At 36.1% G+C, this 22,747-nt stretch overlaps 1 protein-coding gene across 5 annotated transcripts in view; it reads left to right on the top strand.

The window, feature by feature from the left end:
- RALGPS2 (Ral GEF with PH domain and SH3 binding motif 2) overlaps positions 1-22,747 on the top strand; it is a 154,421-nt gene that overhangs the window by 43,433 nt on the left and 88,241 nt on the right. For 4 of the 5 annotated variants that reach the window (XM_065936117.1, XM_065936119.1, XM_065936118.1 and 1 more), the window contains exons 3-5: positions 4,530-4,634; positions 5,912-5,962; positions 21,868-21,951. In XM_065936117.1, coding sequence (XP_065792189.1) covers positions 4,530-4,634; positions 5,912-5,962; positions 21,868-21,951 — 240 coding nt within the window. Of the gene's footprint in view, positions 1-4,529; positions 4,635-5,911; positions 5,963-8,398; positions 8,639-21,867; positions 21,952-22,747 lie in introns of those variants that run through there. The other variant, XM_065936121.1, reaches the window with a different exon arrangement.

Here is a 22,747-nt window from a genome sequence, read left to right on the forward strand (position 1 = left end):
GTTTGGTCATTTATTATTTCTTGTCTGGGTTATCGTAGTGACTTTTTATTTTGATCTTGCACTTTCTTCTCTGCTGTTTTTGGTTCATTTGACCATATAGCTCAATTTTATATAACCTTATATAAAAAATATATATGCTTATATATATTATATGAAATATAATATCATATGTTATATATATTTAATTATATATTATATGTTAATATATTATATTTATAATTATATAAGCATATATTAATATAATATCTATTGATTGTATACAATTATATATTTGATATATAATTATATATTTAATTATATAATATATACTAATATATATTATTATATATAATTTTGTTTGTAATATATATAATTTATATAAAATATAAAATATTTTATAAATATAAAATATATAAAAATTTATATATTTAAATTAAAATTTATATATATTTTATATTTATAAAATATATAAAACATATAATTATATATTTATATATAATATATATAACTCATATAACTCAATTTTAATATTCTTAAAATACAGTTGTTATACTTTATTGTATTTCCAAACTGTCCATGGTTCCTCATTACCTACTAACTAAATACCCATGACATTCAGCCCTGCATTTAGGACTTTTCTCAAAATGGCCTTAAATTTTCTTTCTAATGGATTTAACTACTACTGATTCTCTACTTGAAATTTTTATTCTAATAAAAGAATACTGCATCTTTCTGATGTTTGTATAAACCCTTATTTTTTTCTATTTTAAATGCTATAGTTTTAGGAACATTTTCTCCTGATTCCCTAAACAGGAGCTTTCTTCTTTCTGAAGCTATTACTTTAAAAAAAAATTTTTTTTAATTGTTTTTCCTATAAATTTGTATATAGCTTTTATTCCTCCTTGAGGCATGGATTAAATATGTTTGTAAATATGTCTATATTGCATGTATTTTTACATGGTATCTTTATAATCATATTTCTTAACTTTGTTAAATATATGTTGGTATATGATGGTATATTTGACTTTGTGTCCTGAAATATATGAGATAATATTATAGGAAACAGTGCAGAATTGTTTGTTAAATAAAACAGATCATTTCACTTGTATAAAAAATTATGTTGGCTTTTCTAAAAGTAGATGAATTCCATGAGACCTCAGAGTAGTATAATCCAGTATATGAGAAGTAAGGGTAGAAAGTCTGCCTTTTAAATTGTCTTCCTGCTATGTCAAGAAAATAAAAATATGTATTTTTCTACCTTCTCTTAAAATAAAGATGTATTAGCATATCAGAATTCAAGCTTCTCAGAAATGGGTACCCTTACCCTTCTATCTTTACCTTTTAGACCTAACATGTGCTAAAGCGTCTGGTATCAGTAGAGGGGTGGTGAACTTTTTTCATTTGTTTAGAAGTGTCAATAGTTTTTTCATCTTTCAGTGGATAAAGAATGACTACTTTTGAACTCAGTGTACGTTATGTCTCAGTACTACTTAGCTTCTTATCAATACCAGCCTATTTATTACCAGTGGGGAAGCAGATAGAAACACATCACTCATAATTTTTTAAGCCCCCTACTAATGGTTTGTAAGAAGGAAAGGAGGAAAATGATTATTCATTTTGATAAGCATTAAGATTGCCATTATGATCTGCTCACTTTTTTTGAATGAGTTAGAAACTTGGAGAAAATTGCCAAGTTAAATTTAAAATGAATATATTTATTATTTGGTAGTTACTGGATTAGTATATACTGTTTAACTGATGTCTATTTGAATTATTAGCATGAATAAATTTCTGTGTTAGTCTTGGAATATAAAATAACATTGTTGACATTTTGTAAGCTAATCATAGTTACAGAGATCAAACACATAGAATAAGATAAATATATGAAATCCATTTATGAGACTTTGGGTTTCTGCTCAGACACATAAAAAGCTTGGATTCATGACTCCTGTCCTCACAGCTTGAAAAAGGCTGAACAATCTGAAAACCTGCTCTGTTGGTGAACTGGTGTCACAGAGCAAATTGACCAGTGGATGCCCTGAGAACCGGAGAGAGAAGCAAATACAGAGAATCACTGTTTACCAAGAGCAGAAATCACTTGAGTCAGGCAAGGGCAGGAAAACTTACTGTTGTTGAAAAGCTGCTAGAGGCTCTGGGTGGACTAGCTTGAGGATTAAGATCTCCTGGGGGCTTAGTTTTAGGCCTCCCAGCCCACTTTTGTGAATTTTACCTCCAGGAGCACCAGCAAGTTTTCACAGTGAAGATCACAGAAAAATCCCTCATGCTTCCAGCTGGAGGAGGGGAAGTAACCATTTTGAAAAATACTAGGGGAAAGTAATCATCCTGAAATATGCCCAGCATGTTCTTTTCTCCACCTGTCCTCAGGGGAGACTTGACCAGATCCTAACCTACCTGGGGAAAGAGAAATACCCAATTCCGAGCCCTCTAGCCTTCCTGTCTTACTTTCTGGGGTACTGAGAATCACCTAAGGTCACAGCCCAGGGGCACAGGCTCACTGAAGTAACAGACTGTAGGGCGGTGGAACATGTCTCCTCTTCCTACTTCCCACACCTTAGCACCACATCAACAGGATTCCTGCATGGTAATAAAGGATCCCAGCCTAAAGAACTGCAAGGCACATGCTCTCTTCTAAGGAGTTTCTAGGGAGACCCAGAGACAAAAACACTGGACACTACAGGAAAGTGAAGACACCTCTAGCCACAACAAATAGTAAACAATGTAACTCCTATCTAGATAAACATAAACTCTTACACTAAAGGCCTATTTACCTCAGTTTCTGTTACCCACTAAGTCACATCTGACTTTCAACAAATTTTAAGACATGCTGAAAGATAACCAGAAAAACTTAGATTGAAGAGGCAAAGCAAACAATGCAGTAAGTGATATGGCAATAAATTTTGGAATTAACAGGATGGGAATTTAAATAACTATGATTAGTAATGTTAACAGCGCTAGTGGGAAAAAATGGACAACATGCAAGAATAGATGGGTAATATAAGCAGGAATATTAAAACTTAAGAATCAAAAGGAAGTGCTGGAAATCAAAAATGTACCAGAAATGAAGATCACTTTGATTGACTCACCAGTAGAGTGATGACCAGCAGACACTTAAGGAAAGAATCAGTGAATCTGAAGACATGTCGGTAGAATCTTCCCAAGCTGAAGTGCAATGAGAAGAATAGAATGAGGAAAATGGAACTCAATATTCAAGAATGGTGGGGCCCGTGACAAAAGGTGTAGTGTACACATAATGGAACATCAGAGGAGGAGAAAGAGGAAGGAGCAGAAGAAATATTTGAAGTAATAATGGTGCAGAATTTTCCAAAATTAATGACTGATCCCTTCCTTTGTAATGCTTTTGATATTTAGTTGCTACTGAAAGGGTCACAAAGAGTCTGACAGGACTGAGCAACTGAACTGAACTGAACTGAAAGGGAGGGGAAAAGTAAAAATGAAACATAATGGCAAGTGCTCAAAACTGATGTATAATAGCTGTTAGGTTGACTTACATATTATACCTCTGTAATTGAAACTTTGGTTAATTTTTTGTGCCATTGGCTGTAGCCTGATATTCTACCACCATTTAACAGAACATGATCTGAATGTTCTTAGAGTGCTTTTTCTTTGATTTCAGTCAGTGATTTGCAAAATGCATCTTTATTTTGTAGTACAGAGGAAGTGGAAATTTAACAGAAATAAGGTTTTCAGAGCCAAAAGTCACCTTTTGTTCTACATATGGCAACAACAAATTCAAAATTAAGCAGTAACCTTAAAGCAGAAAACACATTTGTACTGTGATAGGAAGGGCAGTGTCAATTGTACTGTCACAGACAGACATTCACTTGACAGATAAGACTGGGTTATTTAGTTAATGGAATTTTAAATGTTTTCCTGTGATTTATATTAGGATAATAATTTATCTTTTACTTGATAAACATTAGTTTTAAAAATTATAGATGAGTATATCCTCCCCCCCTTTTTAAATCTCATTTGAAAATCACTGAACTTGTTAAAATCTTTCATTTCTATTGGAAATGTTAGGAGGTCAGGGTGAGGAAACTGACAGGAAAATGACTTACTAGCAAACATAAAAATCTAAAGTTGAGGTTAAATTTAGGAACTGACTCATTTGAAAAGACCCTGATGCTGGGAAAGATTGAAAGCAGGAGGAGAAGGGGACGACAGTGGATGAGGTGATTGGACGGCATCACCAACTCAGTGGACGTGAGTTTGAATAAGCTCTGGGAGTTGGTGATGGACAGGGAGGCCTAGCGTGCTGCAGTCCATGGGCTCACAAAGAGTAGGACACGACTGAGAGACTGAACTGACTGACTGAGGTTAAATTTTACATTGCCCGACCCTTTGCCTAGTGCTCTTCCAACTTAGCAGTCTGTTCCGACTAACTTTTCTACAGAATTTGTTAACTCGGTATTCTTAGCTTCCTCAGTTTTAAAGGCAGTCTAGTTTCCATGATACTGACTGCAAGACAGTTTTTCAGTGGCTTCATTTTTTTTTTTTTAATTTACCAGAAAAGTAGCAGTTCTGAATCATTAAGTGACAAAGGTTCTGAATTGAAGAAAAGTTTTGATGCTGTGGTATTTGATGTCCTTAAGGTTACACCAGAAGAATATGCGGTAAGTCTTCCACCTCTTGTTCTCCAGTTTTTGCACATAATTTACATATTGGTACTATTCAGTTAGAATTTGTAGGCCCAACAGAGGAGATGTTTAAAAAAAAAAAACTGGATGTGGGAATCAATGGAGAGGGTAGCACAACAATGGAGCAAGCAGAGGAATGAAATAGGGAAGGTGAAAAAAAAAATCCACTGATACTTTTAGAGAAGCTTTGTAGGTTACACTATCAACTTGGTAAGTAATAGTCAGTATTTACCTTTATGATGATTGCTTTTGTCTCTACCTATACCTCCTCCTCAAGCTAAATGTACTTTACTGACAAAGGTAGGAAAGAAGTATTTTTACTTTTTCGTAAATTAAAAAATTAAAGTTGAAGGCATTATTGCATTGTCATGAAGGATACCTACAAAAACTTAATTCTTAACAGACAAGTGTTCATTTATTTATGTTATCTTTTTCCTTTAGCTTGTGAGCAGAATATACTGATTCCCTGATATTGAACTCTTACATTCCAGGAATAAACTTTAGTATATTGCTAGATTTTGTTTTATATCTGTAGCCACAAGAGAGATAGGTCCATAATCATGTGAAGACCTTCAATATGAGTTGCCACTAGTGTAGAGTCAGTTACTTTTTATAAATTGGGGAAAAATACCCTTATCACATTTTATATTACCGTTTGAGTAGATATGATTTAATAGTCACAGCAACACCACTACTTTATAAACCAGTAGATCCAGTTTTTGTTTTTTATTTTGATTTAGTGTATGTATTTGGGCTTCCTTGGTGGCTCAGGTGGTAAAGAATCTGCCTGCAATGCAGGAGACCCATGTTCAATCCCTGGGTCAGGAAGATCCCCTGGAGAAGGAAATGGCAACCCACTCCAGTATTCTTGCCTGGGAAATCCCATGAATAGAGGAGCCTGTTGGGCTACAGTCCTTAGAATCGAGAAGAATCAGACACGACTGAACAGCTAACACACACAATGTATGACCGTGTTCAAACTTTTAAAAATTATTTCTGTTTATTTTGTAACTTTACCTCACTGATCTCACAGGAAAATATAAAAGGGCATGAGACAAATAGAAATAATTTTATTTTATGGTGTAAGGACTAAATTTTCATTTTTTTAAGCCCTTATAAAATTGGGATTTTTTTCTAGTAAAGATGTGAGTACTCTATATTTTAGTACAGACTAATAATTTTAGTTTCAAATATATGTCATATTATGGCATTCCAAAGAAGAAATTATAAAAATTTTTTACTTTTTATTTCAGGGTCAGATAACACTAATGGATGTTCCAGTATTTAAAGCCATTCAACCAGATGTGAGTAGTTTTAAGAACTTCCCTTTAAAATATGCAAAATGGTGGATTATAGTATCTCAAATGGAGAAGTTTTAGAAATGAAAAATTACACTTTATATTAATCTTTAAATGTTTAAAGCTTTTGACATTATTCAGGCTTTGGAAGCTCGTGGCATTCATAGCTATACACTGTTGAGTCATAGTTGAGGCTGAGTCATTTTGGTTGATTTGGCTTCATCACTTTACTGAAGGGGGCATAGACTTACGAAGGTTGGATGATTTATCTGAGGCTTTGAGTCTTTTTAATAGGATAATGGGGGTAAGCTTCTAGGTTTCACAACTCACTTCAGTAATCTTTTCCCTTGTACCTTAATTTTATGACTTTATAATATGACTGTGTGTTGACACTGTGGCGAGAAGAGAGAGAAGGAAGGCGTTTTTTGTTTTAAGAAGAAGGAGACTAGTATGCATCTACCCACTGTAAGCTATTTATTACACTATGTCTGTATGTATGTTCCTATCGTCACAACCTGAATATGGTAGTGTCTATTTTACTGATGAGAAAACAAAATGACAACTGTCCCTGATTATAACTTAGTATTAGAACTGGTTTTCAGACTCTAAAAATTGATGCTTTTTCTACTTTTATCAGGTAAGAATATACATATGACTTTGTATCCCCAAACTAAGTCATTGATAATACTAATGTATTCAGTACCTTAAAACATATATTTTTAGTTCTTTCAGAACAAAATATAGTGTATTTGTTATAGTATTTTCAAGTCCAATAACATAGCTGTTAGAGAAAGCATCTCTATCTTCAGTGGCATAGACAGTCCTGTGTTTTTCAAGTTACTTAGTGTCTGAATATCTCAAGTTTGTCACTTACAAAATGAAAGCGTGGGCCTAAATGACCTCTGAGTCTTTGTTATATCCACAATTTTTTTTTCCCCCTTTCTCCCTATACCATGGAGGGCACTCTGAAACCATTAGTTTAGCAACAGAGGAAGCAGAACAATCTAGTCTATAAAGAAGACACAAACAGAAAAATTGCTTTTGTATTTAAATGATAGTAACTAAAGTGTTCATTTCCTTACATCCTTGAACAAAACAAAGCAAACTAAATTCTTCATAAAAAGTACAAGGTTTTGCCCTGAAGTTCAGTTGTCTTCTCTTTTTGTGCATGCTCAGGCACTTTAGTCATGTGTAACTATTTGTAACCCTATGGACAGTTGCCTACCAGGCTCCTCTGTCCATGGGATTCTCCAGGCAAGGATACTGGAGTGGGTTGCCATGCCCTCCTCCAGGGAATCTTCCCAACCAGGGATCAAACCCGCATCTTTTATGTCTCTTGCATTGGCAGGTGGGTTCTTTACCACTAGCACTACCTTTTCTCTTTAGACATATTTTTTTTCCTTTTGAATAAACTGCAGTTTCTGTATTTGTAGATGTTTCATATGAGAGTAGTGCTGTCCAGTAGAAATATGTGAACCATTTATATAACTTTACAGTTTCTACAAAGTAAAAAGAAACAAGTAAAATTAATTTTAATAATTGTATTTAACTGCAGCATCCAAAATATTATCACTTCAACCTGTGATTGGTATAAAAATTATTGAGACTTTTACTCTCTTTTTTCTGTGCTAAGACTTTGAGATTCAGTGTATATTGTACAGTTACAGCGCATCTTGCCACGTTGCAGGTGTTCCGCAGCCGTTTGTGGCAAGGGCTTGGACACTGAAGGTCTAGCAGTGACTGCTTATGGACATAAGCTTCAAGTCAATGGGAATTTTTTGTGAACTTCCTAGAAGTGGACTTTAAAAATTCCCTTGACCCCCACTTCCTGATCTAATTTAACACTGATCCTGTTGATTTTTTGTTTTAACCTATATCTCCTATTTATCCGTTCTCTCTCTGTTCTGAACACCCTAATCAAAGACGCCATGGTAACTCATCTGAATTGTTGCATTGCCCTCTTAACTTGATCTGTCCACATCCATCCTGACCCTTCTAAACTTTTTCTACCCAGTAACCAAGGTCATCTTTCAACATGTAAATCTGCTTTCATGATTCCTCTGCTTAGAATGCTTCCGTGGCTTCCTGTCACTCTGAAGATAAAGACAAACTATCCCAATATTGTCTACAAATCTCTTCTAAGTTTTGCCTCCTCCTACCTACTCCAACCTCATCGTCCACCTTTTCCACCTGTTTTCTGGTCTAGCTACAGTGGCCTTTTAGCCCCTCTCACACTGAGCCTGTGTGAGTCCTGCTTAACTAATTCATGTTCATCCTTCACTTCTCAAGTCAAGTTTGACTTTCTCAGGTGAGCTTTTTTCTCTTCATCCAGGCTCTCCCAGCACTTCCTACTACTTCATTGGACTTGTCAGTTGCAGTTTTACATTTTTGGATTGTGGTTCAATAAGTATTTACTTTGTGTCTGTTCTGTGTCAGATGCTGCCCTTGTGCATCTTACCTTTGGGTAAAGTGAGCTAGTAGTGTGTCATGGAAAGCATCAGCCAGCCAGAAGAGGACAGGGTGTGAGGGCAGTGAGAGCTACGGTTTTGCACAGGGTGATCAGAAGGGCTTCACTGCAGAGGCACCGCCTGAGAAAGACCTGAACGAGATGAGAGCAAGCCATGCGCCTGGTTGGGGGGAAGAGTGTTCCAGGCAGACTGAACCATGCCGATGTATAGTGCCGTAAGTTTCTTTCTTAGTTCTTTTGGGAACAAAATATAGTGTGTTTGGTGTAGTATATACAGGTCTACAATGACCCTGAATACTTTTCCTTATACCTTTATTTTGTGACTTTATAATATGACTGTGTGTTGTATCTTAGAGACAAGAAAAAATCAAGGCATTTTCAAAAAAGAATTAGACTAACATTTATTATGCATCTACCCGCTGTAAACTATTTATTATGCTCACATAAGGGAAAAGGTTACTGGAGTGAGGTGTGAATCCCAGGACAAAGGCCAGTGAACTCAGGGAGTCTAGTAGAAGGTGAGCGGGCCAGATGCATGGGACCTGGGGAACCATTACTCTGGAAAAGATCAGAAGCTATGGCACAGGTTCTGAGCAAACAAGTGACATTTTCTGATTTGGGTTTTAAGTAGCTCTTCCTGACTACAGATCAGGGTGTGTGGGGAAGCAAGCCTGGGAGTAGGGAGGGGCAGGTACCAAGGACTGAATCGAGGAGACCAGGTGAGCGACGAAGGTGACTTGGGTCAGGGTGTGAGGGGAGGTGGTGGTAAGTTGTCAGGCACTGTATGCTAAAGAGGAGTCAAGAATGATGGCAAAATTTTTGGCCTGACACCTGAAACATTTACTCCATAGCCTTTGAGATGGAAAATGGTTAGTATTGTGTTCAAAGCTCCTGGGAGTGCCATTTATAGGGAACAGAATATGAAGTGTAGTCTGTGAAGAAAGGCCAAAGGAGCAGATTTTGATGAAACATCTTGAGTTTGGCTTTGGACATGTTTAGTTTTACATGTGTGTTGGACAGCCAAGGAGAATGTGAGTTAGGTAATATATACTGTATTTATATATATATGTATATGTTTTTCCCCCAGTTCAGGCTGGAGATGTAAGTTTGGGAGTTGTCAGTGTAGAGATACTTAAAACATGGGTGAGATTACCGAGAGTGAATATACTTGGAGAAAAGAAGGGACCTATTTAGTGTCGAGGAGAAGCTAGCAAAAGAAATTGAGACGCAGCACCTGGCCATTTAGGAGGAAAACTAGGTTAGTGTGAAATTCAGTGAACCAAGTGAAGGACATATTTTTAAGAAGGAAGGAGTGATCAGGTGTAAAGTGATGTTAATCCTGGGCTTATATGTTTATTGCTTGCTACTTCCACTAGGTTTTAAGCTACATGAGGACACTTAGGACAGATACTTTTACTATTTAATCGGGCATGTAGTGGAAACTCAATATTTAGAATGAGAAAATGATCAATGTTTAGTGTTTGTCCGACGAGGGAATTTTTTTTTTCTTTTCCAAATTGAAGCAGTAACTCTTGGAAGAAGCAATGTAGCACCAAAATATTTTTGTCATGTATCGATCTCATATAATCTTCAAGATTACATTAACTCTGGCAGCATCAACAGAACTTTTTCACCTGGCAGAAAAACATCTTCTGATTTATCCTGGGATATTTAAGACATGTAATAAGATGTAAAGTGTAACAAGATGAAACTGTGTACCTACCTAGCCAAGTACTGTTGAAGCCAGTTTGTGTCCTTCTATATTCACCTGTCTTCCCTCCTCCCACCAGAGGAACTATCCAGTATTGATCTGTATCATTACTGTGCATTTAGTTGTTGATTTTCTGTAAGTGTATGTTCTCCCTTAGCAGTATTTGCTTTTGCAGGTTTCAGATTTTTTATGTATGGTACCCTGTGATTTTCTTTTTTGTCTACTTATGTCCAACATTGTTGACTAGCATCCATGTTTATACTCTAGTGCGTTAATTACTGAGTTGTAACACATTAACATCCTTAAGTTTATTAAATAATTTTCCATATTGTTTGTACAGCTATTATTTGTTTTTTATGTAAAACTCTTGCTATTGATAACTTTAACAAAAGAATTTTGAAGTCATGATGTTGTTCAGTCTAGTGTATTAGTCTCATTTATTAGCATAAAATGAAGTCTCTTACTATGTAGTCAGAATATCAACTTGACTACCAAATGAATTATTTTTGTTAAATCCAAATTTAACCTCAGATATGAAAAAACAGTGGTTATCACTGAACCAAATAAATTTACCTTCATGTTTCTGTGCATTATACCAATGTTCAAGTCTCTATAATTTTATATAAAGTTTTAAAAACTATATAATATATAAAATGAAGCTATTTAAAAGATCGTTAGTTACAGTAAAACTGTTTTAGTCAAAACTCAGTATTCTATATATATATCCACATGTAACTTTATTTCAGGTGATGATTTATTCACATTTTCTGAATAAAATATTCTAAGTTTGAGCTTTGAAGAATGTAGATTCTGAATCCAGCTATGTGGTTTAGTGATTTGATTTGCAAGTTGGTGATTAAACCACACAGGTCTCAGTTTTCTGCAAATGAGGCAATTTCTGTGTTGCAACTTATATATTTCCCATTAATTCCGTTCCATCAGTAGATCACTGCCATTCTTACCAGCTTGTGGAATTCTGTATTCCCAAGTCTTTCATAATATGCAGAATTTATTTAAACTTTTGTCCCTAAACTTGTTCTTGACTTATAGAAAGAAAATCCAGTTATTTTCTCAGAATAAAACTGTTTATCTGCCTGTCTGTTGCACTGTCTACCTCAGAATTGTTCAGGAAAAAAAAAGAAAAACTCCAAGCCTTTTGTTTCCCTCTGAAAACTATTGGTCTTATGTTTGAGATGTCAAAAATTATTTTTTATTTTATAGAGACTATCCTTCAGTTCAGTTTAGTTCAGTCGCTCAGTCGCGTCCGACTCTTTGCGACCCCATGAATCGCAGCACACCAGGCCTCCCTGTCCATCACCAACTCCCGGAGTTTACTCAGACTCATGTCCATCGAGTCGGTGATGCCATCCAGCCATCTCATCCTCTCTCGTCCCCTTCTCCTCTTGCCCCCAGTCCCTCCCAGCATCAGGGTCTTTTCCAATGAGTCAACTCTTCGCATGAGGTGGCCAAAGTATTGGAGTTTCAGCTTCAGCATCAGTCCTTCCAATGCACACCCAGGACTGCTCTTCTTTAGGATGGACTGATTGGATCTCCTTGCAGTCCAAGGGACTCTCAAGAGTCTTCAACACCACAGTTCAAAAGCATCAATTCTTCAGTACTCAGCTTTCTTCACAGACTATCCTTAGTCATCAGTGAAACAGTAGCTGAAGAAATCTGGTCTTTAAGTAAGCAGATCTGAGTCAGACTTAATGCTCAATCTGATTTTTCTCCAACCTTGTGTCATACTTGAAATGGCTTGAAAGTGAAGGAAGACAAAAGAACAGATTTTGCCACTTTGTTTTTTTGTTTTATAATAGAGAATAATGGGAGAAAAACATGTTTACCAATGAAAAGAATTTAATGGTAAAGGAAAGTTCAGTAATTTTACAAACTACTTAATAGAGTTACACAGAAAAAATGTTTGCTCTGGTTTTAAAGTTGTCAGTCTGAGTGGTTTGCACCATCTGTCTATCCATTTTTAGTACCAGTCAGAAACCTGCAGGTCATTCTTTTCTCTTCTCCCTCTGTCCTCTTTCCTCTGTTCTTTAGTATCTCCAGTTGATTTCACTTCCTAAATAACTTTTCTCCCCTTCTGCTTCCCTGTGCTTCCCTGTCAACGCTGAAGGAAATTTATTAAAAGAGCACAGTATTTTTACAGGGCTGCAGCTCCTTGGCTCAGAGAGTATGAACCTTCCCTAGTTCCTGTACATGTTTGTTTCACCTCAGTCTGTTACCTGTATTTACTGTTGGATCCTCCTTTATGTGGACACTGCCCTGACGTCCCTGTAGCTAGTGCTACAGAAATCCCTTGCCCTGATGCTCCTATAGCGAGTGCTGCAGAAATCCTAAGAATCTTCGTTTGCCCCCTGGCCCAAGCAGCATGGCCAAATTTGGAAGCGTCTGTGAATGGTGATTGCTCTCACACAAAACCCGGCTTTTCATTCTCCCCCTCTTCCTCCTTGTAAGTAGCCATTCCTTAGTGATAGGAATGGCAGGGAGACACAGTGATATATCGTTGCTGACACTGCACTTACACTGATTACAAGGAAGGAAAAAAGCTGGTAGTTCTGCCTTCTGTTCTGTTAATACATCCCCACAATTCTTAACTACCACAGTTGCTCACTGTCTTTTTGTTCTCGTTATTCTTTAAATTAGACCAGTTTGGGGGGTAAATGGGCTTCCCTGATAGCTCAGTTGGTAAAGAGTCTGCCTGTAATGCAAGAGACCCCAGTTTGATCCCTGGGTTAGGAAGATCCCCTGGAAAGGCTACCCACTCCAGTATTCTGGCCTGGAGAATTCCATGGACTGTATAGTCCGTGGGGTTGCAAAGAGTCGAACACAACTGAGTGACTTTCACTTTGGGAAGTAAATTGCCATATATTTTGCTTTCTCTTTTTTTAATCAGTCCAACATTCACAGCTCTTTCTGTGGGTGCTCAGAAAATTCTCAATTACTTAATTTCACTTATTTTAAAATTTATTTTAAAGCCCTTTGAATTCCAAAAAATAATTTAGTAGCAAAACATAAAAGACATGAGCCAGAAGACTTGCAATTTTGTTTCAGTCTTGCCATCTATAGAGTGTGCCACTAATATAACCTATTTCATGTCATTAGGCTTCATTAAAAAAAATTTAGATGAGTGAAACAAGGGATTTTGGACTACTTAACCTTTAAAATACTCTTTAGGTGTTTGAGGATTCCTGAAAGTAGAATAAGTTTGGGTGGTGACTTCAGAGTAAGAGCTTCAGTTAAGTGTAGCTTCCATCAATAATAAATAGGATTTTGACCAAAACTGCAGAAGTCTTGAGATGGTAAGTGTTGGGGTTGGTCAGAAGTCAAGTTTTTAGAGATTAGGGGGTTGGTAGTCTCACTGGAACATAAATTCCACCAAGGCAGAAACTTGTCTGCTGGTGTGTCTGTAGTGATTGAATAATACTTATTCGATATTTGAATTTGAGTTACCATTCCAAGGCTTTACACTGTACAGCCTGCAAGCATATCATCTCCCATTGTTTACCATGTTTAGTTATTTTCGCAAAAGTCTGTTACCCAGTCCAAGAATGTAACTTTTATCAAGTACACTTGTTCTGTGGAAGCAGAACGTTTTTTTCCTGTCTGCCCATAACCCACATTTTCTTCCTAAGTTTGAATTCTTCAGTGTTCAGTAAGGGCAAAAGTTCACCATAAAGTAAACATTCATTAATTTCTATATGAATTTTCTGGTATTTAGTTGAGGCTCCACTCTTGTTACAGTTTTCGCACTTTTCTTATATACAAAGGTTGCCGCAGTATGGTTTCTCTTTTGATCATGAAGGTTTGGTTTCTTTTTTTTCCTTTAGAAGGCTCTTACACATTTACAGGGCTTCTCTCCAGTGTGAGTTCTCTCATGTTGAGGAAGCAATGACTGTATTCTAAGGAATTTTCCATGTTTATTAATAGGATTTTTGTGTTTTTTTCCTATTATGAATTCTCGGATGTTCTATAAAACTTGTATTTCTTCTGAAGGCATTGCCACATTCACTACACTGATAGGATTTCTCCTCAAAATGAGTATACGTTACTCAGCACAGGGTGAGTTATGACAGAAAGCTCTCTTGCAATCAGGTTTTTTCTCCATTAGCAGCTGTGCTTGAAATCTGTACTGTAGTCATTACGTTGGATAACATTTACTTCTCTTAGAGGTTCCCAAATGTTTATGAAATGACAGGATCTGACTGAAAGTCCTCTGACGTGTATTACATTCAGAGAAGAAAGTTCTGTGCTTTATTGTTTATTCTGTTCAGTTCATTTCGTCACCCAGTCGTGTCCGACTCTTTGTGACCCAGTGAACTGCAGCATGCCAGGCCTCCGTGTCCATCACCAACTCCCAGAGTCTACCCAAACCCATGTCCATTGAGTCAGTGATGCCATCCAGCCATCTCATCCTCTCTCGTCCCCTTCTCCTCCTGCCCCCAATCCCTCCCAGCATCAGGGTCTTTCCCAATGAGTCAACTCTTCGCATGAGGTGGCCAAAGTATTGGAGTTTCAACTTCAACATCAGTCCTTCCAATGAACACCCAGGACTGCTCTCATTTAGGATGGACTGGCTGGATCTTGTTGCAGTCCAAGGGACTCTCAAGAGTCTTCTCCAACACCACAGTTCAAAAGCATCAATTCTTTGGCACTCAACTTTCTTTATAGTCCAACTCTCATCCATACATGACTACTGGAAAAACCATAGCCTTGACTAGAAGGACCTTTGTTGACAAAGTAATGTCTCTGCTTTTTAATATGCAGTCTAGATTGGTCATAACTTTCTTCTAAGGAATAAGCGTCTTTTAATTTCATGACTGCAGTCACCATCTGCAGTGATTTTGGAGCCCAAAAGCATAAAGTCAGCCACTGTTTCCACTGTTTCCCCATCTATTTGCCATGAAGTGATGGGACATAGGTCAATGTAATAAGTCATTTAGATTATATCGATAAACACAATATAATATACACAAAAGTGTAATAAGTCATTTAGATTATATCGATAAACAGTAAATACAAAGGATAGATAAAACCTTCCTGTGTAACTGGGATACGCTAGAGATTGAGGAAGAATTCTGGTTAAATGAGAGAAAGTACATATAGGTCATTCTGAATCTTATTAAAACATTTCTGAAGAACTTGCAATTGTGATCTTTCTGGTGATACATGTAAAGAGCTTTCTCTATGCAAAATTTCTTTTATATGCAAAGATGCTATCATCTTGGCAACATCTGAAATTCCAACATCAGGAATATCATAATTCTGTCCTTGTTTTAATGAAAAGTATCATTTTCATTAGGCTTAAAATATAAAAATCCATAAATACAGTGGGAGGTTTGAAGAAAACAAAGAAGACATGGCTTTTCTTCTCATATTTCATTGGAAGTAAGGTTAGCTGCTTTGTCAGTTCTTATTGCTGTTTCTCACTGAAAATTTTCTTACTATATGGTAAGGTCAGACTTGGGGAACTAGGGAACGTGAAGAAGAAGCTGTTGACTAGGAGGGTAGGTATATCACACCATCAGTGGTAGCAGAAGATAGCTCCTGCCTTAATCTCTGACCTCACTGAAAGGGGCAACATTAAGGTATTGGAAGGAGGGAGGTTGGGGAAGTAGAAAATGTGAGTACATTAGAAAAGTGAAGTGATATGTTTGATTTAACATATTACATTAGAATTATGTCGTTTCAGAGCTTATTCTGTGGATTAGAAGCATAGGAGTCGCAGTGAGTGCTTCATTTGAGGCTGCGACTAAGCAGCCATGTAGGCTGAATGGATATACTGGATATATCAGATCCCTCCAGATCTTCCAGGTTTTTAGCCTAGGAATACCTACCTCAGCAGTAGTGATTTTCTCATTGTGAGGACCCCACCCTTGCAGTCTTTTACAAATTCCATCGCTTTTTCTTTCTTTCCCTGAGTCTCTGTCTACAGCTGGTCTATATTGGCCTTTTCTCTTCTTCTATCTATAGGTATCCCTACAACATCACCCTTAGAGCAGTCCTTTTAAGAGTGTTGGAACCTACAAGATGAAATTTAGACCAAGAATTTGACAAGACATAAGAGAAGCTGTGACTCCTGTGAAATTCAGTAATTCTTTCATAGGGTAGGTGGTCATCAGTTGTGGTATTTGCCTTCCCACATGCTTTCAATCAAAATAATCTGTTTAATGGCTAAAAATGAACCCACAGATAGTCTCTCTGATACACTTTTAGTGACCATTAAGAAATTGCCTTTGTATATGTGAGTTACTGTTAGAAGCTTTCTCTTCACTGCCTGTTTTAAAAATTGCAAGTTGAATCCATTTGAGCAGATTTTAAGCATCGAGGCTTCTCTGTTTCCTTTAGCCTTTGCTGAAATGGAGGCTTATTTACATAGTGTACTCAACTTGAATCAGTGCTATTCATGAGTCAAACCCTAAAAAAACATCTTTTGAGTCACTAAGTTTACTTTAACTTTTTGGTGTTCGTGGGAAGTGGTTTAGTATAGAGTAACTTGAGACCTGGCAGATAACCTGTCAATACAGGATGGCGCTGGTAGGAGAAATTATTTCTCAGATGGTATAGTCTCACTTGGAGAAAGATTCTAGGGTCTGAGACAGAAAGAGACAGAGACAAAGGGAAAAGCAGTTGTTGTTTTTTTTTCCCACAGAGATATTTAGTGGCTGTTGAGGTAGAGATGGGGCAAGACAGATTCCTTTAAGGTCAGCTAACCGTAAATGCATGTCAGGGTTTAAGAGGAAAGTACTGAATGAGTCCCAGTGCAGTGTCTACTTCATAATCCATTATATGGGTTATTCTTGTTGTTGTTTTATAAACTTTTTATTTTGAGGTAATTAGAGATTCACAGGAAGTTACACAAAAATTCTACAAGGATAATTTTATTTTAAGAAGGGGAACTGTTTTCTTTTCCTTTTTTTAAAAAATTTATTTAGCTGCGCCATGTGTTAGTTGAGGCATGCGGGATCCAGTTCCCTAGCTGGGGATGGAATCTGGGGCCCCCTGCACTGGGAACAGAGTCTTAACTGCTGGACCACCAGGGAAGTCCCCAAAGATACCTTTAGATTCACAGTTTTGAAACCAGGAAACAGATGTTTATACAGTACATGTCTGTATAGTCCTGTGGCGTTTTATCATCTGTGTAGATTTGCCTATCTGCTACCTCCATCAAGATACACAACTACTCCATCACCACAAAGCTCTGTCACCTGTCCTTCCCCTTTGTAGTCACACCCGTCCTATTCCCACCCCGACTCCCCTCCATCCATAATTCCTGGCAGCCACTCTGTTGTTCTCCATCCTTGTCTATTTGATGTTGTATTAGATGAGCTAGTAATGTAACATTGTTTCCAAGGGGAAATGTTTTCTGAAGCAGAAAGTACTATCTTAAAATTTAAAGAACCTCCTTATTTCTACATGTTTTTTATGTATAAGATGGAGAACTCCAATGGAATTTTAACCCATTTGCTCCCAAGTAATTTGACTGGAGTCTCATTCAACCCCTGCCTTCTTTCAGGTCTGCTTTGAACAGAGTTTTCTTAAAGAGGAAAAGCATTTTTTCATTAAGTTAGTGATGTTGCAATTCACCAAAAATTGAATGGATTTTTCAAAACCTCTTAGCGTCTCTTATTTTGAGGAGTCAAAAGAATTTAAAAATTTTCAATGTAAAAAATAAGGCTATAATCCACTGCTGCCTTTGTGTTCCTTGTCATAATAAATTGTAATGATAAAGATAGGATCAAATGAGTTGATATGTATAAGGCACTTAGAGTAGTGCCTGGCACATAGTGATCTCTCCCTTAGGGTTAGCTTTTTATTGCAGCTGTTAAGACCTATGTTCTAAGGAAGAAAGAACTTTTTAAGCCCGGAGTCAGAAGGTTAGATCACACAGAAAAGGACAGATGTATTGGCTACTGTCAGTAGTTCTATATGCACATAAAGGAGATAGGGAAGATGTTTACATAGGTTTATTCCGGTGGTGGGTTTCTGGGTGGTTTATGGCCCCTCCCTGCTGCCCCTCTCCACCCTCCAATTTTCTGTTTCACAAACTTATTTAACAACTGTAATTACTCTCACACATGGGGAAATTAAGTACACCTAGTTTTGATAAGATGCTTGTGAAACTGACAGTAGTGCTAGTATAAATGATCCAGTATTTGAGAAGGGCAGTTTGACAAGTATCCAAGACCTTGAAAGAAAGGGTTCCTACTCTTTGACCTAGTGATTTCGCTTCTAGGACTGTATATTTAGGAAATGATCAGAAATGTCAGAAAAGGTGCAAGGATATTCTTTATTTATAATATAGCCTTACTTATGACAGAAAATTATAATATAGCCTTACTTACGACAGGAAAATGACTTGTCAAATAGCTAGATAAGTTGAATAGCAATTTCATAGAGACACTTTGATTATAGCATTAATATAAATTTGGAAATTTTGTTAATTGGTTAAAAACAAATTCAGAGTTGATGGATTTAATCCTAGAAATTTTGTCCTAAACCTTGACATCTTTATATAGTTGTATAAATATATTGTGATATTTAGGAAGACCAAACATGTTTTCTAGCAGTTTGATGTTTTTAATATAGTTATCATGTGTCATGTTTATGTTAATGTAATATCTACCACTAAATATTTTGTGTCTATACAGGAAGATAATGTGACATGAGCATATATCTAGGCTGAGTACAAAGTACTCAAATTCCTTTTGACTGTAGAATTGCTTCTGTCATTTTCTTTTCCTGCAGTAATTTCAAATTTGAAATTTGCAAATTCTAGGTTTAAAAAAAGTACTTTATATCTTTAGAACATTTACTGTTGACCTGCTGTATTAAAGTGATAATTGTTGTCTCTTTTTTAAGTAGTCCCCATCTCAATTGCTCAAGCCAGAAACTTAGGAGTTTTAATACTTCTGGATACCTCATTCTTAACTTACACTATGTGGATCCAGTTTTTGACCAAGTGATATTTTCAGTATCCATTAATACTGCTCTATTCCAGGGAACATTGCCTTTTTCTTAAAGTGTCATAATAACATCATAACTTCCTCAGTCTTTCTAACTCAGTTCATTCTTTTTTGTTTTTATTTAATTTTAAAATTATATTGAAGATATGCATGTATCATGCTTGACAAGCTAAATATTTCCACAAGAGAGCAAAATATAGCAATGTCCTGTTGTTCCCACCCTTCCAACCTCCACCTTTGAGCCCAACACCCATCCAGGTCTCTTAACTTTTCTTATTTGGAAGACTTTATATATGTTTTAAAGATAATATATCTAAATGCCCATTGCTTATGAGTTTTCAATTTTGGATGTGATTTATTGACTCTCTACTATGGAAGATGACTTCACTCTATTTTCTCTTTCTCTCATATTTGCACAATTTATTTCCTCCTCCTTTATAGTTATGTCATAATTTTGACATGAATAAGTAATCATGGCTCAACTGTTCTTTATAGTTGTAGAGAAAGCTGAAGAACAGTTGATCCATGATTACTTACATAAATTTTGTTTTCTTTCAGCTAAATAACTTACTTTAACTTTCGCTGTTTTGGGGTGCATGCTCAGTAGTATCCAGCTCTTTGCAATCCCATGATTGTAGCCTGCCAGGCTCCTCTGTCCTTGGGATTTTCCTGGCAAGAATACTGGAGTGGGTTGCCATTTCCTCCAAGGGTTCTTCCCAACCCAGGGTTCAAACCCACGTCTCTGCATCTCCTGCATTGGCAGGAGCGTTCTTTGCCACTGAGCTACCTGGAATCCCTTTGGCTCTCTCTATGACTTGTCACTAATTTTTCTGCCAGTAATGAATGTAGTGAGTCTGTTTTCTCTGTGTTCAAACACTCCAGATAGTGTTTCATCTTTCAGAGATGTCTCTCTTGGAATTTCCATCCTTACTATTTACCATCTGGACTATCGTTCTTATGGTCTGCTCTTAGCTTTGTCTCAGAATCTCCCTTTACTCTTAATCTGGGAATTTCCAGTATTTTCTTTCAGTCTTGGTTCCTTGGTTTCCTGGCTCTTCTCTCCCCTTTTCTGACTTTGCTAGTTTGTTTTGATGGAAGACATATTCTACAAGCTCCGTGAGAATAGGTGCATAAAAGGAAGATTGTCTGAGACTTTCTGAAAATGTCTGTGATGTACTCTCATACTTAATTGATACTTCTGTTGAATATAGAATTCTAGGATTTTGAAGGCTTTGTTTCAGTTGTCTTCTATCTTCTAGAGTTGCTGTTGAAATACATGGTACCTTTTGATCCCTTTTTTTCTGTATGTGATCTGTTTTTTTTTTTTTTTTTTTTTTGAATTGACAGATTTTATGATTTCTTTGTCTCCAGTGTGCTACAGGTTTTGATGCTAGGCCTTGGTTTGAGTCTTTTTTTTTTTTTTTAATCTTTTGTAATGGACATTAGACAGGTCTTTCCTCATCCTTTAGATTCAGGAGACATTTTCTTGAACTGGCATTTTTTTCAATAAGTTACTTTCCTCTATTCTCTCTGTATTCTCTTAAAATTATTTTTATTATTCAGAAGTTGACTCTAGTGGACTCTTCTAATTAGCATAATATTTTTGCCCCCATATTTAGCTTATTGTTTAAAAGGTATTGTCACTTTTATCTTTCTTGATTTATAAAAATTATTTTATTATATTTTTCATGTCCAAAAGTTTTATTTGGTTCTCTGAATCTTTGTTTGTACCCTTCTATTTTTTCTATTTAATGGGAGCAATATCTATCCGGAAGTAATAATTACATGATATTGTCCTTTTCTTAGTTTTCTTTTTTTTCCACCCTAACTCAGTGTCCTTGAAATTCTTCTTTCCTATGGATTATGTCTCTTTCTGACCATGGTGGTTGTATTATAGCAGTGTTCCTAACCTGTTTTGACCCTTGAGCCCCTTTGGAAAACTGAAGCTTCTGGAGCTGAACCCTTATTTAAAATCCAAGAAAATCAGTTCTAATAACATGTACCTATCAAAATATTTTTTAAAAACTGTCCTATGGCTATAGATGTGCCTCTTTGTTAATATATTAAGTATCTAAAGGTGCTGAGATTAGAACTTCAAAGCAGTGATGAGTGTAAATGATGTTTTTGAGATATCTGTACCAACTGTAATGTGATATGAAAATATCTGTGTTTTTATTAGTGATAAGTCACATATATTGCCAATTCTTCTACAGTTGGTAGCCTACATGTATAATTAAAAGCAATGTCATTTCAGTTGGAGGTTAGTGTAAAACAAAATTTTAATTTTTTTTTTTACATCTAAGTTCTTGAGCTCTTTGAATTCTATTGATAGATCTATGGGGACTCAAACATCCCCTTTTAGGGGTTTCTTCAAATGCCCGGGGTCGTTGGCTTTTAGCTCAAAAGTTTGAGGTTACTACTGAATGATTGACTGGGACTTGGCAACAAGTAGGCTTCACTTTATGTTGTGGGATGCTCATCTTTCATTATTTGTAGATTTTTCCTCTTGGGATTCAGATCTCTTCAAAGGAGAATCTATAATTCTGCATATGGAATATGGATCTAATTATCTGTGTTCATATGGATAAGTAATTGTGTCCACTTACATTCTTGCAAAATTTGTTTTTGTGATTCAACTGAGTGGTTATACTATTAAATAAAACAGTCTGGGAAAGTACACAACTGTCTTTAATGCTTTTAAACCATTAATTTAACAAGAACACTGGGCTTTTTCATGAATTTATATTTAATTTTTCAGGAGCTTTCAAGTTGTGGATGGAATAAAAAAGAAAAATACAGTTCTGCACCAAATGCAGTTGCCTTCACAAGAAGATTTAATCATGTGAGTTGCTTATAAAATTTTGATGTTTAATTTCCAAAATTCAATTCCTCAGTGTGTAATTTTTCATTAAGAAGTAATTTAAGTTTTTGCATCAGTTCTAGAGCATTTTCAACCAATATCTCATCAGTGTCTTTCCATATAATCTTTTTCTTTTTTTTTTTTCCTTCTGTAATTCCTACTGGAAATTTACTGGAACTTTATGTTCTTTCCTACTTGTGTCTTAACCTGTCATATTTTACTTCTGTCCCTTTGTGCTCCATTCTGTATTATTTACTCAGATCTATATTTCAGTTCACTAAAATAATTCTCTTCCGATGTGTCAAATCTGCTTCAAATCTATGCACTTTTTTTTTATACTAGTGTCATTTCCTCCCCCCACTTTTTTTCCAATTTCTTAAGTCATCTTCAACTTTTTATTTTGTAATTTCTCTGTTATTATCCAAAGTCCTTGAAGTACTAATGCTCTGTATCTGCTTATTCATACTCAAAATAGCTTCTTATTTTTGAATTGAGAGCTTATGTTCATTTAAGCTTTAGCTGTGGGAATTTTGCTGCTGCCTAGATTGAGGGTATATGCCTTCTTAGGGGCGTTCATTTTTTTTTTTGCTTTCACTGTTACCAAGGTTTTTACAGAACTAGGACTATTTTTTTTTTTTTTTTTCCAGAACTAGGACTATTTTTTATGTTCTGTGTTTTGGTTAGGGGATATCTGTACTACTCTATAGTGAAAGTTTAAGCTCTAAATCCAATTAAGGGCAGGTTACAAATTCTTAAGGAAGACTTAATTTTCTCCCTC

Source organism: Muntiacus reevesi, chromosome 5 (genome assembly GCF_963930625.1).
Source record: "Muntiacus reevesi chromosome 5, mMunRee1.1, whole genome shotgun sequence".
NCBI lineage: Eukaryota > Metazoa > Chordata > Mammalia > Artiodactyla > Cervidae > Muntiacus > Muntiacus reevesi.